At 44.3% G+C, this 20,695-nt stretch overlaps 1 protein-coding gene across 4 annotated transcripts in view; it reads right to left on the bottom strand.

Moving 5' to 3' along the window:
* The window catches only part of SFMBT2 (Scm like with four mbt domains 2), a 117,975-nt gene that overhangs the window by 14,529 nt on the left and 82,751 nt on the right, over nucleotides 1–20,695 (bottom strand). For all 4 annotated transcript variants that reach the window (XM_054812982.1, XM_054812981.1, XM_054812983.1 and 1 more), the window contains 6 exons: nucleotides 20,022–20,148; nucleotides 15,762–15,875; nucleotides 14,416–14,458; nucleotides 13,773–13,843; nucleotides 12,439–12,578; nucleotides 5,011–5,120 (listed from right to left, as the gene is read on the bottom strand). In XM_054812982.1, coding sequence (XP_054668957.1) covers nucleotides 5,011–5,120; nucleotides 12,439–12,578; nucleotides 13,773–13,843; nucleotides 14,416–14,458; nucleotides 15,762–15,875; nucleotides 20,022–20,148 — 605 coding nt within the window. The remainder of the gene's footprint in view (nucleotides 1–5,010; nucleotides 5,121–12,438; nucleotides 12,579–13,772; nucleotides 13,844–14,415; nucleotides 14,459–15,761; nucleotides 15,876–20,021; nucleotides 20,149–20,695) is intronic.

A 20,695-nucleotide genomic window follows, 5' to 3' on the forward strand; every position in this document is an offset into this window, starting at 1 on the left:
ATCACTCACTAGTTGTTGTCACGAGCAAAACAGACCAAACTTAGAGAGGGAATTCATCTAATTTATTACTAGGCAAAACAGAGTAGAGGAATGAGAAAATAAAATCAACTCTTAAAACACTTCCCCCCACCCCTCCCATCTTCCCGGGCTCAACTTCACTCCCGGCTTCAACCTTCCCCCCCCTCAGCGGCACAGGGGGACGGGGAGTGGGGGTTACGGTCAGTTCATCTCACGGTGTTTCTGCCGCCTCTTCATCCTCAGGGGGAGGACTCCTCTCATTGTTCCCCTGCTCCAGCATGGAGTCCCTCTCACGGGGTGCAGACCTTCAGGAGCAAACTGCTCCAGCGTGGGGTCCCCCACGGGGTCACAAGTCCTGCCAGCAAACCTGCCCTGGTGTGGGCTCCCCTCTTCACGGGTCCACTGGTCCGGCCTGGAACTTGCTCCAGCGTGGGCTTCCCACGGGCCGCAGCTTCCTTCAGGTGCCTCCACCTGCTCCGGCATGGGGTCCTCCACGGGCTGCAGGTGGAATCGCTGCACCCCCTCATCCTTCCTCCACGGGCTGCAGGGGGACAGCCTGCTTCACCATGGCCTTCACCACGGGCTGCAGGGGGATCTCTGCTCCGGCGCCTGGAGCTCCTCCTCCCCCTCCATCTGCACTGACCTTGGTGTCTGCAGTTTCTTACATCTTCTCACTCCTCTCTCTGGCTGCAAAAGCTCTCCCTCTCTAAGTGTTTTTCTTCTTCTTAAATATGTTATCACAGAGGCGCTGATTGGCTTGGCCTTGGCCAGCGGCGGGCCCGTCTTAGAGCCGGCTGGCATTGGCTCTATCAGACACAGGGGGAGCTTCTAGCAGCTTCTCACAGAAGCCACCCCTGTAGCCCCCCCGCTACCAAAACCCTGCCACGCAAACCCAACACACTCACCATTGCAGTGCCTCAAGAAGTATTGCAGCAGAGCTGATGTAGAAGTTGAAGCAGATTATGTGAACTGTAGCTTTGTACTGACCTTGAAGAGCACCATTAATAACTGGAAGCCACTTGGACTTCGTATCACTGGTTGCAACCCTTTGGGTTCAGTTGTCCAGCCAACTTTCCACTCATCACGCACACACCCAATCCATATATCCACAGCTTGGCAATAAGGACGCTATGGGAGACTGTGCTGAAAGCTCTGCTAAAATCAACGTAACTAACTTCCACTGCTTCTCCCTTAACCACTAAACCAGTTACCTCATCACATCAGGTGCAACTTGCCCTTCATAAATCCATGCTGGTTCCCAGTCACCTGTTGGTTCTGTATGTTCTTGGAAATGGCTTCCAGAAGGATTTGCCTAATAACCTTTCCAAGGAATGTTAGGCTGACAGCCTGTACTTACTTGGATTCTCCTTCTTGCCCTTTTTGAGGAAGAGTTTGATGTTTGCTTTTTTCCGGATATCAGGAAACTTCCCTTATCATCATCAACTTTCAAACACGACAGAGAGTGGCCATGCAATCACACTGGCCAGTTCCCTCAAGCAGAGTTGGCTGCATCCCATCTGGTTCTATGTACTTGTGCATATCCAGTTTGCTTATAGTGTCTCTAGCTTCTTTTCCATCTACTGTGGGTAACACTTCACTCCCTTGAACAATAACAGGGACCTGGACGGCCTGAGAGCAACCCTCGCTAGCAAAGCCTGAGGCAAAGAATCAGCACCACCTATCACAACTGAAAGGCATTCTTCTAAAGCATCCACAGTGAAAAGACTTTCTTTTAAATGCAGGTTCATAAACAAGCAATGGTGTCTGTCATGGGGGGTAAATATTCCTGGAGTTCAGCTACTGGATTTGGGCAGATCTCAAAATTTCATTTAATAAAGGAGTCCAGGAATACTCATCTTTCTGATTTTGATTAACTGGGCTTCATACAAGACCCAGGAGATAACTCTCTGCACACACTGGTACTGTTTACGTCTAAAGTCCTGCAAAAATGGGTAAGTCCAAACAGCCCCACTTACAGCCCTTAGGAATGAAAGCCCTTAAAAAGCATGAAGTCCCTCAAGCATTTTATGTAAAATTGGGAAGCCAAATCTAGATGTAGGCACTGAAGTTAAAGCATTGAAACTATAAGGGTTGAATGCCCACAGCTTTGGCTGGCCCTCACGGGAATTCAGAGGATCGGGCCTGACATTTCTAAACCATCATCACCAATAAATCAGGTTTGACTATTTTCACAGAGAGCCAGCAGAGCTGATGGGAAGCGACTGCCATCACGCATTGCAGACACATCTCTTTGGACAATCTAAATTGTTTATCTTCTTTGCAAGGCTAGTGTAATTGATTCTGTGCTGGTCACTCATGACAGCAGAGTAAACTAAATGCAGGTTGCCCTAGGACTGAGATAATGCCTTCCTGGCAGTGCATGATTTGGCATTTGAACCAGTGGGAAAAAAAGCCTTCTCTTCACCATCCTCCCTCCCCTTTCCTCTACCCTATTGCAGCCGTTGCTGCAAACAAACAACAACATTGTCAAGATCCAAGGAGTTGTCAGTTTACATCAGAAGGAAGGAGGTGACACGACATGTCACATTACAGCACAGACGCTCCAGCTGGCTGTAGAGCTGTCATCATTAGCAGCAAGACACCATTGGGAGCTGGTGTAGAGGGAAGTCGGTGTAGACAGGCATTTGCTCGTTATGGGTCTCTGTTTAAGACTCTGGAGCACAACTGACTGTCATACCTGATGTAACATGTCATGTGCCATTTGCGCATCCCAGGGTATCTGATTTCATCAGTATGTTTTTCTTTTCTGCTTCTGCACAACCAAATGCAATTAAAACCCCGGTATGCTTCTTGATGAAGCAGCTCAAGCAAATTCAGGAAGGAAAAAAGAAGTCCTAGGGTAGCCAAGCAGTCTTCGGGCACGTCAACCCTTTGTCACCCACTCTTAGAAGTACTCAAACTACCTGCAGGCAAGCTGGTATGACCAGCACCACTCTGTCAACAGAGCTCCAGCCTCAGAACCCAGATAGCTACAGCAACAAGGTGCTGTCCAGCCCCATGAGCTCTGTCTCCTCAGGAGCGACTGAATGAGAATACATTTCTATGCTTAGAAGTCACTCCAAAACATCCTGTCCCAGCTCTGAGCCTGTAATGACCCATTCTGTGGCTTGATGAAGTTGAAAGATACTGCTTGACTCCCTGAAGAGCTGAGATTGCTGCCTCCTGGGGTAGCCATCATACAGGAACACGTACACAGCCCATGACTGGTGGACCAACATAAAATACAAAACCTCCTTGCTGGAAAGCATAGGTATAGTTTTATCTAGCAGGCTATGTGGATATAAGGTATGTGCCAGCAGGCTGACTGCCGTGCTAAACAGATGGGAGGAGGAAACAGACACAGGAATAAATGGGTAGATGCGTGATGGGGGAAGGTAACAGAGATGGATATGCTCATTGCAGTATGATTAAGCTGCCTGAGGTCTCAGTGGATTGGGCTGTAGACACAGCTGACTATCAAGGACAAGAGATCCCTGCACTTGATGGTCAGTTAAACGCTTTCCAGGCTGTCTCCCATTAGAAATAAGGACTGCAGCAGCCTTAAGAACTAGATATTGCTGCTTTTGCACACGGCGGATCCCCATACTCAAATGAGAAATCCCAACAAAGTCCTGTTTTGGATACTGCTAATAGGAACACTGCCTGTAAGCTCAAGTCCTTGCAGAACAGGACATTAAGATGGGGCATTACAACTTAAGTTCACAACTGCTGTGCACCTGCAGGAGCGCATTATCTGGTATTTGCTAGTACCAAGGTGTGGGAGCCTGGAATCAAAGAAAACCAGGTCATGGACGATGACTTATTTTTAATGAAAATCTGCATGCACAGGGATGACTTTTAGATTTCTATCCACAAAATTTCAATTGACAAACACAAAACCATGACTTTCCACATGGGTGAAAGAAGCAAATTAAAAATAGGATTTTCTAGTAGCTTTTCATTGGAAATTGCAATCCTTCTTTAGAAAAGCAGTTTCTGAGTATGCAGAATAAAAGGTTCTCAATTCTCTCCCTCAACCAGAGCACACATGAGCTTTCTGCATGGCCAAAGATCAAATACAATAACAATCAATAGTGCCATATTTGACAGCCAATCATTTCAAATAAGCAAGAGAAATTTGCTTTTGTTTGAAAAGGAGTAACAGAGTTCAGTACAAAGGGTGAGATTCACTGCATTTAACTTCAGTACTCAAAAAGTCAAGGTGACCAAGTTAGTCAATGGATGGAGCTGTCTTCAAAGAACTATTTGTTGACATCCGTCTTGAAGTGGGAAGAATTGCTCTTTGGAGAGACTCTGGAGAGAGCTAAGGTAAGACTTCCCTCTTTCAGAGAGACAATGGATGTTGAAATACATCTGAAGTGTAGTGCCCATTACATAAAGAAGACATAAGTGGGTAAATTTTAAAGCTGGAAGGAGAAATTAAGTATTTTCTAGAAACACAATTTTCTTAAATGTTGTTTAGAGGAGAATTGAAGCATATATTCTAGAAAGGCCTCAAATCTTGATCTTAATCTCAGATCCCCTACTTAAAAATGTGTCCCTGCTATTTTGTTTGCACTTCTTTTTGTGCCATTTATTCTCACCAGGTTTTTCTGCATTAGAGGGACAGGCTCTATATTAAAAGCAGTAATATGCCTACATTTAGAAAGCCAGGAATTGAGTTAATTCAATAATAGCCAAGCTTATAGGAACAGCTTATCATAAAACTCAAGACTTCACTGAATAAACATAGCATTTTTCATCAAAATCTGGATGGCTGCTTGGAGAAAGACAATAGAAATGAACCGTTCAGGTGAGTATTTAATTTCTTAAGTTGCTACAGAATGAATCAAATCATTCAATGAAGCAAAATGATAATTAGAAAAGTAACACTCTCACAAAAGAAAAAAATCTTTTCTTCCCTTTTTTTTTCCCCCAGTCAGTTCCATTTTTGAAGCCTCACAAATAAAAGAGCACACGCTGAAGACTTACTTTGCTTTAAGTGTTTCCTCTTGGAAATTCCACTGAGGGTCTTCCACTAGCTGCAGTTCTCGTAAAACGCTCCCTGGCTTGTAAGCTGCATTGATCACCATGCTGAGAACCTATCGAGAGACAAAACCGACGACACCAATGGGTTTAAAAGCAATCCTTGACCACACTGAATATGATCCCAGGTGCTGCATAGGCAGAGGCAGCTTACAGATGCCAGTTTAGGTCCAAGGCTGCACAGGGTTAGTGCTAGATGCAGTGAGAAGAGGTCCCAGATTGGATCAATGTGCCAAGCATATTGTAGAGGACGCATCAGTCTTATACAGTGACTGCATTAAATGCTGCTAGCTAACCCCCAAAATATCCTGTTAATCAGTAATTTCTCTTTGAGACAGACCCTCTCACCCAAAGCACATTCCATTCACTGCATCCATAGTGGCTCAATTTAATAAAAAATGAAAATACTTCTGATGGCTCAACCAGGTACAGTGTCATGTGTACCATTACACACTGAACACTGAAGGGGAAATTCACATACTTGAGGTCAGCAATATGCTTAAGCGTCTGAGTGCTGCGTGCCTTGACTGTATTAACAGAATATTAATGAAGTCTACACAAAAAGAGTTTGCAGGAGGTGTGCCTGAAACCCAGTGTGTGTCCACTCTGTGTACAACAAAACACATGCGCCAATCCATTTAATCCAAAGTCTCTGAGAATAAAAATTATTCTTACTATTGGCTCAGGGAATCCAAGCTTGAATAGTCTACACTTGGCCTAAGGAGGTAAATACAAGAAAAACAAATCTCTTAACAGCACCAGACCATGTGTTTGAACACTCTGCATTGTACGCACATGAACGACCGCACAGTGAGTCTGGATTGGGTTTGATATAATTTAGCTCTTTACCTAGCGCCTGTTCTTAATTCTTTGGGGGCCTGCAAATGATTTCAGTATGATGAGCATTGTTTCCCCAGCATCCATGAACATGTTTTATCAGAAATTAAAAACTAGGTCACATTGCAAAGAGCAATGTGTTTATGTTTGGTTTTTTGTTGGTTTTTTTTTTTTTTTTTAAATCCAGCAACCTGAGGATTTGCTAGCATTTTGAAAATCTTGTAGGATTAATCATTTTCAGGCAAGGGCTTCACTTAATGCTGTATAGTACCATGTAAAATGGCAGTGGTTTGAGTTGTTTGGCTAGAAGCAAAATTTGATTTATCATTGGGCTCTTGGAAACATTACTTGAATCACTCTTCAAAAAAATGCAACTAGAGACACCTAAAGCAATGACTAATAATAGCACCAACGTCTTATGCAGCTCTGATCATCTCCACATCTCAGAGCACTCTGTGAAGAAGGGCAGGAGCACACTCCCTATCTCACACAAAGGGAAACTACAACACAGATTCACCCACAGCTCTCCAGCTGCTTCCCATCTCATCACACAACCCACTATACTAGTTACTAAGCCATACTGATTCCCAAGAGAACCAAAGAAAGCTCTGAGTGAGCCCATCCAGTTGCTCATCCACATCTTTTCTTTCCTGCTTCTCACCGTACAAACTGATGGGGCACTGGCCTCTGACGCTGAGACCCGATGTAGGGAAACCAAAGGTGGTTTTCAAAATACATCAAGTGCCTGGGTAGCTCCCGCTCTCACTCACAACTCATTAGATGTGTTCCCCTCTTGATTAGCAAATCCAGGGAGGTATTTAACACCTATGCAGGAGCTTGTTGGGAAAGCTCTCCTTAAACACACTTCTACACCCACCCTGCTTGCTGGTGGGAAAGCTGGGAGCAGAAAGCAAGCATCTCTTGCTGACCAATTCCCACAAACAGTGCTGTCCTGCTTCTTTATCAGGGTGATGGCGTTTGAATGAGTTGTCAGAACAGTGAGGAAATCAGCAAGAAAAGAAAATCCAACCCTGCAAACAACAGTGTCGCTATGTCTGGGCATTATCCCAGACACCTAATCAACTCCAGCCCTGCAAAGACACCCACAATACCAGGACTTTTCTGAAAGCTGGCTTGTCACCAGCAGGACTCTGTAAACTTCTAAACTAGGTTTAAAAAAAGAGTGTTTTGTAAGAACAATAATTTCCCTTTAAGGGAAGAAAAAATGTTTTGTAAAACCTCTGGCTTTTACTCTCCTTGTATCTTAAATAAGTCACTGGGTTTGGCATTTTACCCTACAGCAGAAGTTCATCACCATGTTAACAGTGTTACCTTCTAACAACATTATCGCTTCATATTACGCACTATTAAACACTAGGGAGAAACAAGAATACTGATTCTCGTGGAAAAATTAACTGTGATTAAAGTAAAAACAGTGAAACCTAGACCAGTTTCCAACTTTCCAGTTTCCAACTTTCTCTGGAGATGGAAAGTTACTTCACCCCTATCAGACTGGTCAAATTTTGATCTGATTCACTAAATTCCCTTTGGCTGGAGTGTGACAAGTCTGAGACTTTGATAGTTTATTTCCAGCCCTCTCCATCAGGAATGGTTTAGGGGGAGCCAGCGGTGTCTTGGAGCAGAGGGGTGGATTAGACAACACCAGCCTTTGCTGCTATGAATCTATGAACTTTTATTTTGATACTGCTGAACTTTGGATTTTCAGAGTCAAGTAGGTTGGAATCACATCAGTGATCACACAGCACCACCACAAGCCTCTGCCCAGCCTTATAAGCCCCTGACATCTTAGCTATAAAGTCTTCCATGTCATAGATTTTCAAGTGCACAAGGGCCCTTTTCTCAGCATGCCTAGACATGCCTGATGCCACTGGGCAGATCAGCACCTCCCATCATAGCTTTTTGGTATTCACATATTTCCCATCTCTCCACCCCTCTTCATTAATAGTCCCAACCCCAGATGAAGCTTTCTCAGGAGGTATCACTGACAAGGTGCGGTTCAAAATACCATTACACCTCTCCTGCTGTTCAAGATCAGTATCCTTGTAAGGAGAAACTCAATTTCCTTCCTCTATCTGAGATGTGAGCCCCCATCTCCTACCTAACAGGAGAGACCCTAACTCCCAGGCTAGCTTCAGGCAAGACAATAAAAAGTTATTTTATTTTCCTTGAAATAATGATGTGTCTGTGACACAGAGAGAGAAGGCAAAAAAAGAGTTCTTTTGGATTCTTTCATTAGATGATAAAGCATCTAAAAGTGAGCTTTTGGTATAGTCAAGGTTGTCGCTCTTAAGTGCTGACATGCTTATGACAGTCCATAACATTTCAAAAATACAGATGGCCAGATTCTGAGTTAGAGGAACTACCACAGATGAGCCATAGATGTTAATGAACCTTCATGTAGAAATGTAGTTTATATCTTTTCAGACTACAGAAGGTTTCTGCCACTCCAACACCGTAGCTGACCACTAATGATAATGCTATCAGCCCAGCTCAGTCATACACCTAAGGTTCAGTACAAGCTACTTAATTTTCTGAGCACCATGATTTAATTATGCAAATTTCTCCTAAGAAGTCATGCAGTGCGCAAAAAAATTCAAGTTGCAGAGTGCAATAGCCTTCCTTCACAAGTACTGGCTGATTTCTCCTGTTTGCATCAGTTGGACAGTCACATTACCTTTAAGTCCATTTTCTTTTTAAATAGAGAAAGAGCAAAGTGTCATAAAAATAGTAAGAGCAGTAAACAATGAGGCTAATTAATCTTTACAGCATATTTCCCTAAGATATGGTGGGTTATAGATCATTCGAAGTCTTAAAAAGACACCTCATTTTGTTTTACAATGTTGCCGTGGTAAGTTGTTGGCATAGATGGAAGAACTGTTCAGAAGTATTTTTTTTTAGATATTCTGACCTAAGAACTAAATCTAAAGCTGATAATGTGTTTAGTTTAATTTAACTCAAAGTTAGCATTTATTCCATATCTTAGCTACTATAGAGTCACTATTTTTCAACCCAGATGCAGTTGCTGGATGACAACAGTGGATGTCTCCGCCATATTTGGCTCCAAGTTTTAACTTCTTTTCCAAACAAGTATCTCAGGAATGAGATAAGATTTGCAGCTGATGTTAAACAACAGGCATTACCATCTCACTTGCCTCTTGGGGTGAAAGAAACCGTAATAAAACACTAGTCTCAGAAAAGACTTGTGCTGGCACCAGGAATAATAAACAGCTAGGATTTAAAAATAAGTTTGGCAAGAGTTACTTGTCACTCACCTAAGGCTTTGCATTGATGCAAGGATACATGCACACAAACACACACAGAATTAAAATCAGTATTTTTGATCATACTATCAAATAAGTTGCAATTGCTCTCAAGATTTTGCTGGGAAATCTTGCTCAAGGGCTGCCATTCTGCAAGGCACCTTAGCAGTTTCCTCCCTGCGCAGCTCACAACTTCTGAATCAAACACTAGGACAAAGCAATTGGGCAGAAATCAGGGGGATGCAGTAACAAGGCAGAACTCAGCAGAAATCCCTGTTCTGTTGGAAAAGAGGTGCTGCTCAAAAGCAAACCTATCTGTGCTGCTTCTGTCCTGACACCTCGGGTAAGAAGAGCCTAGACTTCTCAAATGGAAAGAGATGCTCCTACTCCACACCACAAGGGTAGCTCCTAACCTTGTTTAATCCAGAGCCAAGCAGTACTGACCCACAGCTATCTCACTCTTAGCATGTGTGATGGTAGCACCAGTTTGTCTGGAGCTGGATCCAGGATGATGCTTCGCTTCATCAGTGATGGAGGTAACAAAGGACAAGACCTTGGGGAAAAAAGGGCTGAGGAGTATCGTGAACTCTAGTTGTGCTGCATTTTTGTTACAACCCTCATGGTTGAGTGTGGAGGAAGGTAGAGGATGGGGGTTACTCCCCTCAGCACCCAGCCAGGAGCAAGGTCTCCCATCACCTGATGCTGGTGGGGAGAGGACATCTGCTCTCTTGTTGCTTTAGAAGTAATTCGGGCCAGGGAATGGAGTAGAAATTGGTTGTTCAGCTGGTTTCAGTCTGGGGTTTCCATCAGTGCCAAACACAGCAGCATCTCGGTCACAGAGACTGCTGCCCACTGTGAACTGGCTGGCAACTGGCACAGATATTTAACTAGAGCATCTCTAAAGGCAGTGACTTATGGCCGGAGACGAGGGTGATTTAAAAAGTTCTCACCAGACTGCTATGATTCCGTTCTTCCTTCATAGCTGTTGTTTTGAGTTGTCTTTCCCACCCTCCCCTGTGTGTTGCCAAAGTAAAGCCCATGTATAATTTATCTATTCCAGACAAGTTACGCTGATGCATAATTTACAATGGCCTACAATTTTCCTATATAGTGAGAGAGATAATTATAATGCATTTGCATTCTCAGGGCCACATCGTCAGTGGGTATAAAGCGAGACAAAGGCATCAAGCTCAACACTAAGGCTCGGTTTGGAGGGATGGGAACTCATGTGAGCTCTTCAGCTGTGCAAAGCCTTGTGTCTATGGTCTTGGGCTGGAGGAGGTATCTCCTGCATGTTCTCACCACTCAGCTCTGCAGTCCTTTTGGGTGCTCTGACAGCTGCTACAGATCTTCACCCCCATGCAGGGATGTCTTCCTTGACACTTCTCGACTTCTCCAGGTGCTGGATACCCCCTGCCCATGGTTCTCTGAGCTGCCAACACCTCTCTCATCCTGGCAGCAGCTGATAGGAACCAGGTGTATCTCCCCTACAGCAACACCCTGAATGTCTTCTCTTTATCCTTTCCAGAATTTGGACCTGGTCCCTGTGGCCAGAATGAGCTTGACTTTATCTGCAAAATAACACTGACCAATGCTGGGCTATTGCCATTGTCCTGCTCCTTGGGAAGTCATTCATGTCTCCAAAAGCAAGTTGCCTACATCTCATTGACACTGCTATTTGCCTCTGTAAGGAGGCAGAGCAAGAGAAAATAGGCTTTCTGTAGGACATACAGGTTGCAATTGGTAGTTAGTCACATTCTTGAGAAATTTGGAGAAGCTGTGTTAGGCTATGCAGGAAAGCCCCAAGATTCTAGGGGAGGACCCGGCAGAAGCTTTGCACTACTTATGTTTTCAAAATCCAAATTCCAGGAGGAAAGAAGGAAGAAAAATTAGCGTAAGTATTGACTGTGCATGCCTCACGTTTCCCCCATGTTGCTTTTTCATTGCCTGTTTTTCAAGTAGCAGCAGATTGCTAACGCTCCCCATCAGCAAGCCACTGTGGACTTGCTTTCAAATTTGGCATCTGTCAACTTTTTCTCTAGAACCACTTTATCCTGCTTTCTGCTGAGGGCTATTTTTGACTTGCTTCTCCAAGACCCAAGTGTCCCACCTGCACAGGCAGCTGGATTACTGGGCTCTCTTCATAGCCCAGCTTTCAACCATGTGAGACAACCAGCAGTGCTGTTGTGTATAGAGTAGTGCACATAGGTGATGAGGAAGTGAATGAGGACACAGGAGTCACTCTGCAGTACAGTACAGAGGTGTTTTCAAAAGTGGTGGGTGATCTGGGAGGAATCTCACCTTTCAGCTGTTTCTGCTGAAGGCTGGGATTCATCTAATTTCAGACAACTGCAAATATCCTGAGCTGGGCACTGAAGGTATTGAAAATACATCAGACAAACGGAGACCTAGAGGTTCCCCTGCTTTTTCACCCAGGGCAGAGGGAGCTCAGATACGCCCCTGCATCTACATCAAGTGGGATTCATATAGGTGCAGTTCAGAAAGCTGGAGTATCTGAATTTCTAGAAGACCCAAGTCAAATTGAAATGATGCCCAAGGCACCAACAGCACTCTGCTTATCCAACAGTACCATCTTCATGTCCTCTCCCACCTGTAGTCACCTTGCCTCTCATCTGTATATGAACTGTAATCCGCACAGAAAACAATGATGCTTTTTTTCAAACAGCAAGCGCTCAACACTCTGGATTTGGCCCAGAGCAAGCACTGATTTGGTCAGGATGAAGTGAACAGATGGTGGTGCTCTGCCAATCCCGCTGCATGGGATTAACCCATCCACTCAGCACATCGCACACATCCCTGCTCGGCATTCTGTCCTGTCCACTTTGGATCCTTGTGGTTTGGGCCCCATGGGATCATGGTCACGCATACAAAGGTGTCACCCACACTGAATCTGCTGGCTTAACAGCATCGTGGATTCTGAGAAACAGGTTGACAGCAACAGTCACAGAGGTCCTCTTCGGGGATGGCTCTGGTCCATTAATTCATCTGCACAGTAGTGACAGTTAGATGAAACTTGCTCCCAACTAACAGAACTATCCATGTTTCAAAAACGTCATCTCTCCCATTAAAACCCCCAATGCATATACCTACCCTCTCTTCCCAGCTTGCAGTTTTGACTTATAGAAACCACTGCAGAGCTCCAGGACAATTTGAGGTGCCTTTTCAAATTCTAGGCCAGGCAACCCATGACCCATGTTTTCCCCTGAAGCCCCCCCAAAAGATAGTTGAGCCATACCTCTTTGAGGACCAGCACGCACTTGCCAGGCCCGACAGACTGAGGTAGCTCTGCTATTCTGCCTTTGTTTAAATATGGACCTGAGAAGCAGCGGTGGTTGATGTAGAGCTGGGGGCAGCAGTATCTCCCATTGATGGTGCCTGCAAGGAGAAAGTAGCATTGATGCACATGTAGCACTTTTGTACAATAAATCAAGGGTGCTTCTTCTTCCTCCTAGATGTGGGAAGTAGGGGAGATGAGTAAAGGAGGCACAAAGAAGTCTTCCCTGGGATAGGAGGTAGAGAAGCCTTTGCTACTGGAATCCATCCAACATGAGAAAAGCAAGTGCTTTTGATAGCCACTGATTTGGCTGCACACCCTCCTGAAAGGAGAATCAGGAAAGGACTTCATTCATAACATGACCCAAGGCTCTTTCATAACTTCCACTGCAGATGGACATGAGCAATTCAGATGCAACTTACTAGAAAGGGAACATATTAGCTGCCTCTCACAAATACGGAATTGGCTCAGGGAGAAAATTCAGGTGCAGAGCTCTACAAACCCCACTCAGCTACTGTCCAAACCAGTAAGCACTGCAGTGCCAGTCCCCTGACCCAACAAGGCTCTACAGAGCAGTTTACTTTGTCTGGGCTAATTACTCTGGGGTCCTTTATAGCCCATGGAGAGAAGTGGGTACTTCTAGATGCGGTTCATGTGCCATCCAAGTGGTTATCCACTTTTTGGTTCTCATACCCAAAAAGAGCCTGCTTTTCCCCATTTGACTGTAACAGCGCCCTGGGACGTTGGCTCAGATGCCAACGTGTGTCCTGCAGTCTGCTGAAATAAAGTGAATTAAATCCTGCCCCTCCTGCTGAGTCTATGCAATTAACTGGATGAATATTGCACTCTCAGAGCCTCCTGCCATTGCTAAAGAGGAGAAAAATTTGCCTTTAGCAGAAGCGGCAGCCCTGCCACACAGTCATGATGCTAACACAGGGACACATTAAGTCCTGGTGTAAGCAATTTCATTGATGCCAATTAAAAAGTCGCATCCATCTTCACCGGGGCTTCATTAGCTCAGCCCTAACATCGTTATCTGAAATGGGCAAGCTGCAGGGGAACTCCTATAACCCCAGCAAGACACGATGTTCACACGTGAAGGACCAGATCCTCACGCGCTGTACATCAGAGACTCCTCGCACTCTCGGTGGGGTCCACACCACCTCACACCCTCTGAGGATGTGGTCCCGTCTCCCCACCCGTATGTCACACTCGGTCCCTTTTTGGGGTCATCCCCCTCCATACAGGCAATGAGTCCTTGAAATAAGGATCCTGCTGGTGCTGAGCAGCCTTACCTGTTGTGTCTGGCTGAGGAACCGGGCAGAGGTCATGAGGTATTTTCTCAACAGGCACTGTGGATGGTAACCTGTTAAACAGCAATTCGGTGTATTTAATAGTGTCGGACAGTGCAAAGGAGCAGAACCAGCCTTCAGGCTGGACCAAGAGATATACCGGCACCTGCCTGGAGCGAGGAATGGAGATACCTCAAATGCAACCCTCCTTCCACATGGTTTATGCCCAGGGCCAGCATACTGCGGAAGGAGGAGTCCGATCCACCCCTCCTCCAAAAATAAACTTTGGTCTGTGAGCTTTAGCCCTTCAGGCTGCAATTATTCACACTTAAATCCCTTAAATTCTAGTTTCTAGAAACTGCAAGGGCTAGAGAGGGAAACGTCCTCCTGGTACGTGTTCCACTTCCATAAGCATCCCTTACTGGCCATCAGACACTGGCTATACAGTCCCAGCTAGTAAAATACTTCTATTGCAAAGACTTTCTTGTATGTTCACAAATATTTTAGATTTAAAAGAATCCCCTTGCAGACTCTGCTGCAGTATCTGGGCAGTAGTTAGCAAAGTCACTCAGCTGCTGTGTATTATCTCCCCCGGAAAACCTGATGCATCCCTGTAAAAATATCACCTTAAATAATAAAAACTTACTGCTTTTCTGGTTGGACAACTGCAATTCTTCTCTTCCTTCGCACTGCAAAAATGAAGCAAGGAAGAAAAAAATAGTTTTGCACCCTTCTGTCCTATAAAGCATACCCATAACGCATAAAAAGCTGTATAAATACGCTGACTATAAAATGACTTCTAACACAATGAAATGGTACTTAATTACTATCGCCATCTTTTCTTGGTATTTTTAAGTAAGTCACTACATCATTAAAACCTACTTTAAAGATGTAATAATACATTTAATCTTTCCTCTGGAATGCTAATATCGTGTTTTATGGGATCAGTATGAAGAAAAATTAAAATAAAAACACAAATATTTTTCTGTACAGAAACACATATGGATAAGATTACATTTTACAAGCATGATTACCTCCAACATAATTTATCCCTAGCTATAAATTGCGATAAGGCTGCATAATGTTGCCATAGCAGTATTCTCCCAAATTAGGACCCGGCTGCCTGATTTTTAGCTTAAGCATATTTAACTCTTCAAAAGGGTTGACACATTTTAAAATTTGCCTTTCAGATGTTAATTAATATAAACAGAGAGGCTAATTTTTCATCTGGTGGCTTGAGATCTGGTTGGATAGTTTCTGTGAGGAAGAGGAGAACACCACCAAGCCACTGAGCACTCATGAACTGCCTTCAAATGCAAATGGAAGGTTAAGAAACTGGTCTTAATACGCACTGGAGGCAGGACAAAACACTAAACGTTTGATTGTGCCAGGAGAGATTTAAATTAAACACCAGGGAAATCTCTGAGCTGATAAGGGCAGTGAAATAAAGGGATAAATACCCTGCGAAGGGGCAGAAACTCCATCACTGGAGGCCAGCAAACATTTCTCAATTTAGATGAAGCAGGTTCTGTATCAGATAGGGAGCACCTGGATGGCCTCTTTATGTCCATTCCCCCCCTATATTTTATGGGGTTTTTTTTCCAATTTGTGGTCCTGTGTCCCTAATTCACTCAGCTGCCTGAGTGAAATTGGCTCAGCGCAATGAAACCTGGTTTCACTCCGACAACCCCACCGCAAACCCACAAGCCACACTCTGCAATTCCCAAACCACGTAACGGCCTTTCCCAGTGCAAACAATCCCATTTTTAGGTGGACTGATCACACAGGCAAGTAAAAAATTGCATAACACCAGTGTTGTGGAGACTGGTCACTAATTTGATTTATTACTATTTATTACAGTGCACTTACAGCCTGGTTACCAGTCTGCTAGTTAGGTTGGTAGTTTCAAGAACTGGAATACAGGCATAAGACAAATGCCCTGATAAATCCGTGATGTAATATCTATGCTGTTTGAGGTTTCCATGTACTTACAAACAGCTTTGTGTGGTGGAGTTAGGTTATAAGCATTTGCTTCACACCAGCCAACGGGAAAAATGTCCATAGACTCTACATCAACTATGTACTCTGGAGAGGGCATCTGTAAACCTATAAACACAAATTTATAATGTAATTTAGACACGGGAATACCGAGCTCAGAGCCATTCGAGCATTCATCATGAACCAAGGGAAGCAAATGATGGAACACATAAAAACAAATCTGCTCCCCTGCATCAAAATCAGGCATCATTTCATCTTCAATTTTGCACAGACAGTATGATAAGGCTGTTGCCTTTACAGTGCAATGTGATTCCAGAGAAAACCCCCATTAAGAGCACTTTAAGAGTGTACAGTGAAGCAGCCAGAAGTCAGTAAGGTTAAACACACGTGACTTTCCCAAACAAGACAGCCTAATTGCCCCTTTGGTGCTTTGTAGAGTTGCACAAGGAAGGTAGCAGAAGGCCAGCCGGGTGCTTGCTCTTACTGGTAAGAGAGTGTTAACAGGATGGTAGCTGATGTGACAGGCCTTTATGCCCCAGTGCCCCCCCCCCCCCCCCGCCCGCCTCCCCCAGAGTTTTTTTGTGTAGTTCTGCCCTTGAACCACTGGTTTTAAGGGTTGGAGATGGCCACTCTTCTGTCTACAGATGCCACAAATTCTCCTAGGGCTCCTCACTACAACATGACCTGATCACCCAACAGGGGAAAGGCAGTAGAGAAATCTCAAGTGGGACAGATGTGCTATGATGTCTGGCATAACAGATGCCAAATTCCCACTGAAAATCTCTACTTAAAGCAAATCTCTTCCAGTTTGGTTATTATGTCTCCTTTAGACTACACTCTCTTGTCTTGGTTTATGTGGGTTGCACTCAAAGCCCATTGCAGCAAATGGAAACATTCCCACTGAGATCTTTTGAAAACAACTCTGGGTCCTGAGTCAAGACACCATTTAATTATTCCAATTCAAGTCTATCTGCGCTGGCACAGCCTGGCCAGCAAGTTGACCCCCCTCTGCCATTTCCACCTTAGGACCTAGAGCTCCAGCACCAGCACGAGATGATCTCCTAATAAAAGAGACCAAAGGATCAGCAACTTCCCCTGCAGCATCCTCACCTTTGCATCTGTTACAGCATCTTTGCCTCCTGCTTAATGCAGCAGTGTTTGACTGTGCACAGCTAGATGACTACGGGGAACTTCCCACTAATGAATGTTCATCAAAGGCTTGCAGTGTAATTGAAACAGTAATTGAACTTTGTGATGGGAATGGCATCGAGGCCGAGACACAGCATTTGGATCAATCTTGTCTCTAGTAATAAACCTGCTGCATTTTGAGAGAGTGTGGTTGTATGAAAACCCAAAGGAAGCTGGAAAATAGGTGCTGGTGCTCACATTGCTGGAGGAAATAATTAAAAAAATGAAATCATGACGTCTGCATAGATTCATGGATGTCTTCACAGTATTCCTCTGAGCCCTGCATCGTGTTCACAGATCATACAATGAAGATACAGGCTCTATTCACCAGCGTACTGGGAAGGGAAGAGGATGGGATGAAGGCACATGACAGAGGACACGACCTACTCATATGAGAAGCTGATCGTCAATGCGAGGTCTCAGCAGCTGGCATTCCCTGCACAACCATTCCCCTCCACGAGGAAATACCAAGAGGTCACTGTTCAGTTTGAACCTGACGGAAGCTGGGGCAAAACATTTTCACCTAATGCCACAAATCAAGCCAAGAAACTGATGTGAGATGTCAGTGGCAAGACATGCCTGAAGTGAGCAAGCCATGGATCAAACCTTAAAACAGAGCAAGAGATCAACAGTCCCCACTGAAATTTCACCAGATCTGGGAAAATCCACTATTTTCATTACTGTAACTGTTCTACAGCATTGTTCTGACCCAGTAAACAGATGAAATGTACTTTCCTGCTTGTAAACAACAGTAAGTGTGCCAGGGAAATTTTGTTTTTAAAGTGCACAGCTGCAGCCACCCTGCTGAGCAAGGAAGAACCTTAACGTCTGTTCTCCTGCAACACCGCTACTCCTCTTGTAAGCCATATTCACAGCTACTCCGTCCTGCCTGGCACTGCTTCTTCCCTCTGGCAATTGATAACCCTGCCTTCCACTTCCGACATCTTACTGCTTCGTTTGGCCTCACTCGTGTAAGTGGAAAACAGCTTGTTTGAGACTCATTAGTTTCATTTGCTGCATTTTATGCTGCCATCTTCTCAGACTAAGAAATGTCCATGAGATTTGAGATGTTAAATGGAAAAGAAGAGAACAGGGAGACTGGAAATAGGGTGAGGAAAACTTTCACCTCCTGCTATGAATCTTAGGGGATGGGCAGAATAGAGCAGCAACTCTAGAAAACTCTCAAAGGGAAAATTATGGAAAACCTCCCTGGAGAAGTGATTAACAAAAGGGTTTTCCTCAAACTCCTAGGCTGTGCAGAGAGTGTACATTATTACTTGTATAAATTCACACCAGAAAGCTTCAGCTTTAAAATCTAAAATGAACCAGTAAAAATTAACAATGCAGATGATGAGTAATAAAGTAGCAGAAACTGATGGGATGCGCACAGCCTCGGATCAGCCCTATGCTTCTTTTCCACCACAGGGGAACGATACTGCTGCTCATTAAATGCTCGCCCTGAAGTTTACAGAGTTTTGCTACTGTACAAAGCGTGATTTATTAAGCAATGTTCCCTCATGTCTAACTCGACGCTGCTTAACTACTGCGTCCTGTTTTATGGCTGCAGTTTAGGCTGTCAAACAGCGAAACGGGGAGGGCAACAATGAAAGCTTCAGACGTGCCCATGATAAATGGTGGGACCCGAGGTCTTCAGCGATGGGCTCCCATGGTAGTTGGGGAGTCTTGCTGCTACCGGAACATAAATAATCAGTTAGAAACAATAGTGTATTAATGGAGTCAAAAAAACATGCCACAGTTCAAGCCACATTTAGTTTACAACTCTGCAAGCAGGGTTTTGTGTTTTTTTTAATGCCTAGTTTTAGCCTAACACTGTGCATACTGTCATCATGTATTTCAACAGCAGCAAAGATTTCTTTTTTATTTTTGCAGTCTTTTGCATCTTTTCTTTTTACTACAGATCATTCTATTCCTGGTATTGAGATATAAAACAAGCATAAAGCATCTATATATCAGAACTCAAAAGACAAGGAGATGCACACAGGGTTTTTTATGACAAGTTGTAAAAAACATCCTTTAAGAAATTAAGAAAAGAGTAAAAGCAGGGAGAAAGAGATGAGGGAGGGGAGCGAGGTGGGAGTGCGTGGCCTTCTCCCTGCCTTTATCCAGGGTCTCAGAGGATTAGTTGATTTAAAGACCCAAGCACTTCCTATTCACTGTAAGGGGCAAGAGTTTAGTGAACACTGAGTCCTTTTGATAGTACTACAGCTTAGGGAGAAAACAACAAAAGGATTCCCAAACCCCATAAAATCTGCATATAAAAGTGAAGGCACCTGACCATTTAAAAAAAGGAGTTGCCAAAATGGGCCAGGTTCCTGGACCAGATGGGTGTAAACTCAACAACAGCCTTAGTGAGAACTGAATTTCAAACAAGCATTAATTCCAGCTCTTTAACAAAATATTTGTCCGTGTCCAGACAAGGCTGCAGATGAGCTTTTGCTACCTCGAGTCAGAAGGCAACTCTAACCTGGAACCCAGCACAAGCTTCATTTCTCCCCATCCCTTCTTCCTTCAGGAGACTGGGATAAACAACATGCACTACTCCCTGAGCTGCAGAAAATGACTGCGCCTTGCTTTCCTCCCAGCCATTGTATCTCTTGGAGTTGTGAGCATATGATGGCCATGGCGAGGCCATATATTGCCCAAGTTTTATGGACCTAAGTAAAAAAAAGGAGAGGAAGGAGGGAGAGGAAGGAGGGAGAGGAAGGAGATCCCATGAGAGCGCATTGGGAATCACAGTGGAAGTCTCAGCCGCACAAGTGAGGCAAACATCCATTCCCAGGATGGAGGTCTATCGTAATGGCGGTGAGGAGGTTTCTGTCATCAATGGAGATCACACTGATAGAGTCCACATGGATGTGAGGGTGGAAGGTCTTCTGGCTCCCTCAGGGAGAGGGCAGGGAAAGATAATTCTTTATAACATATTATTGGTCAATGTGTATAAAAAGGAAAGGCTGGAGAAAGCAGTTTTGTGCAGAGAATTAAGGACAAAATTAAGAGAGTCCTTGAGTGAACCAGACAAACACAAGAAGCCTTTACAGCACATACCTTCAAGATGAAGCCACATTAACCGTCCTTTAACTGAGGTGATAGAAGCGACACATATCTCTGCAGGGTTCCTGGGGTTCACTGCTTCCAGCTTCATGTTCTTAGTAAAGCCACGGCTGAAGGATGTCTGAAAGAGTCAAGGACCAACACTGAAGCATGCAGCCCTGCATGACTTTAATTATTCTGTACACTGGAAAGCATAAATTTAGCATGGTTTGCTTTTCACTGGAAGTGCAGGATATGCAGAAGAACACAAAGGCATACAGACTCAAAACAGAGCTGCCCTGGACACACATATGAAAAAACAATGATGGGAACAAATCAGGAAGCAATGTATTTCATGGTTTACTCCAATCCCTAATTCTCAGAGACTGGGAGGAGGTTACTCCACACCAGCTCTGAGTATATTTGAATGCTTCCTAGTGATGCATTTGCTGGCCACTGCTGGTGACAAGATACTATGCAGAGAGTTCTCAGATCTGCTGCGCTTGAGAATGTCTCACCTTGCTAGGAGGAACCTTGTAAAGTAAATAACCCATCTTGCCTGAGACCAGAGAACCTTCACACATTTAATTGCCCAGGCTGACTGAGGCTGGAGAAATCTGAGGAACCTATTCAAGTACGTTTTTCTCCATGGAGCATTTTAAGCTCAATGTACAAGGTCCTTCTCTGTA

This window comes from Grus americana, chromosome 1 (genome assembly GCF_028858705.1).
Source record: "Grus americana isolate bGruAme1 chromosome 1, bGruAme1.mat, whole genome shotgun sequence".
In the NCBI taxonomy this organism is placed as follows: Eukaryota; Metazoa; Chordata; class Aves; order Gruiformes; family Gruidae; genus Grus; species Grus americana.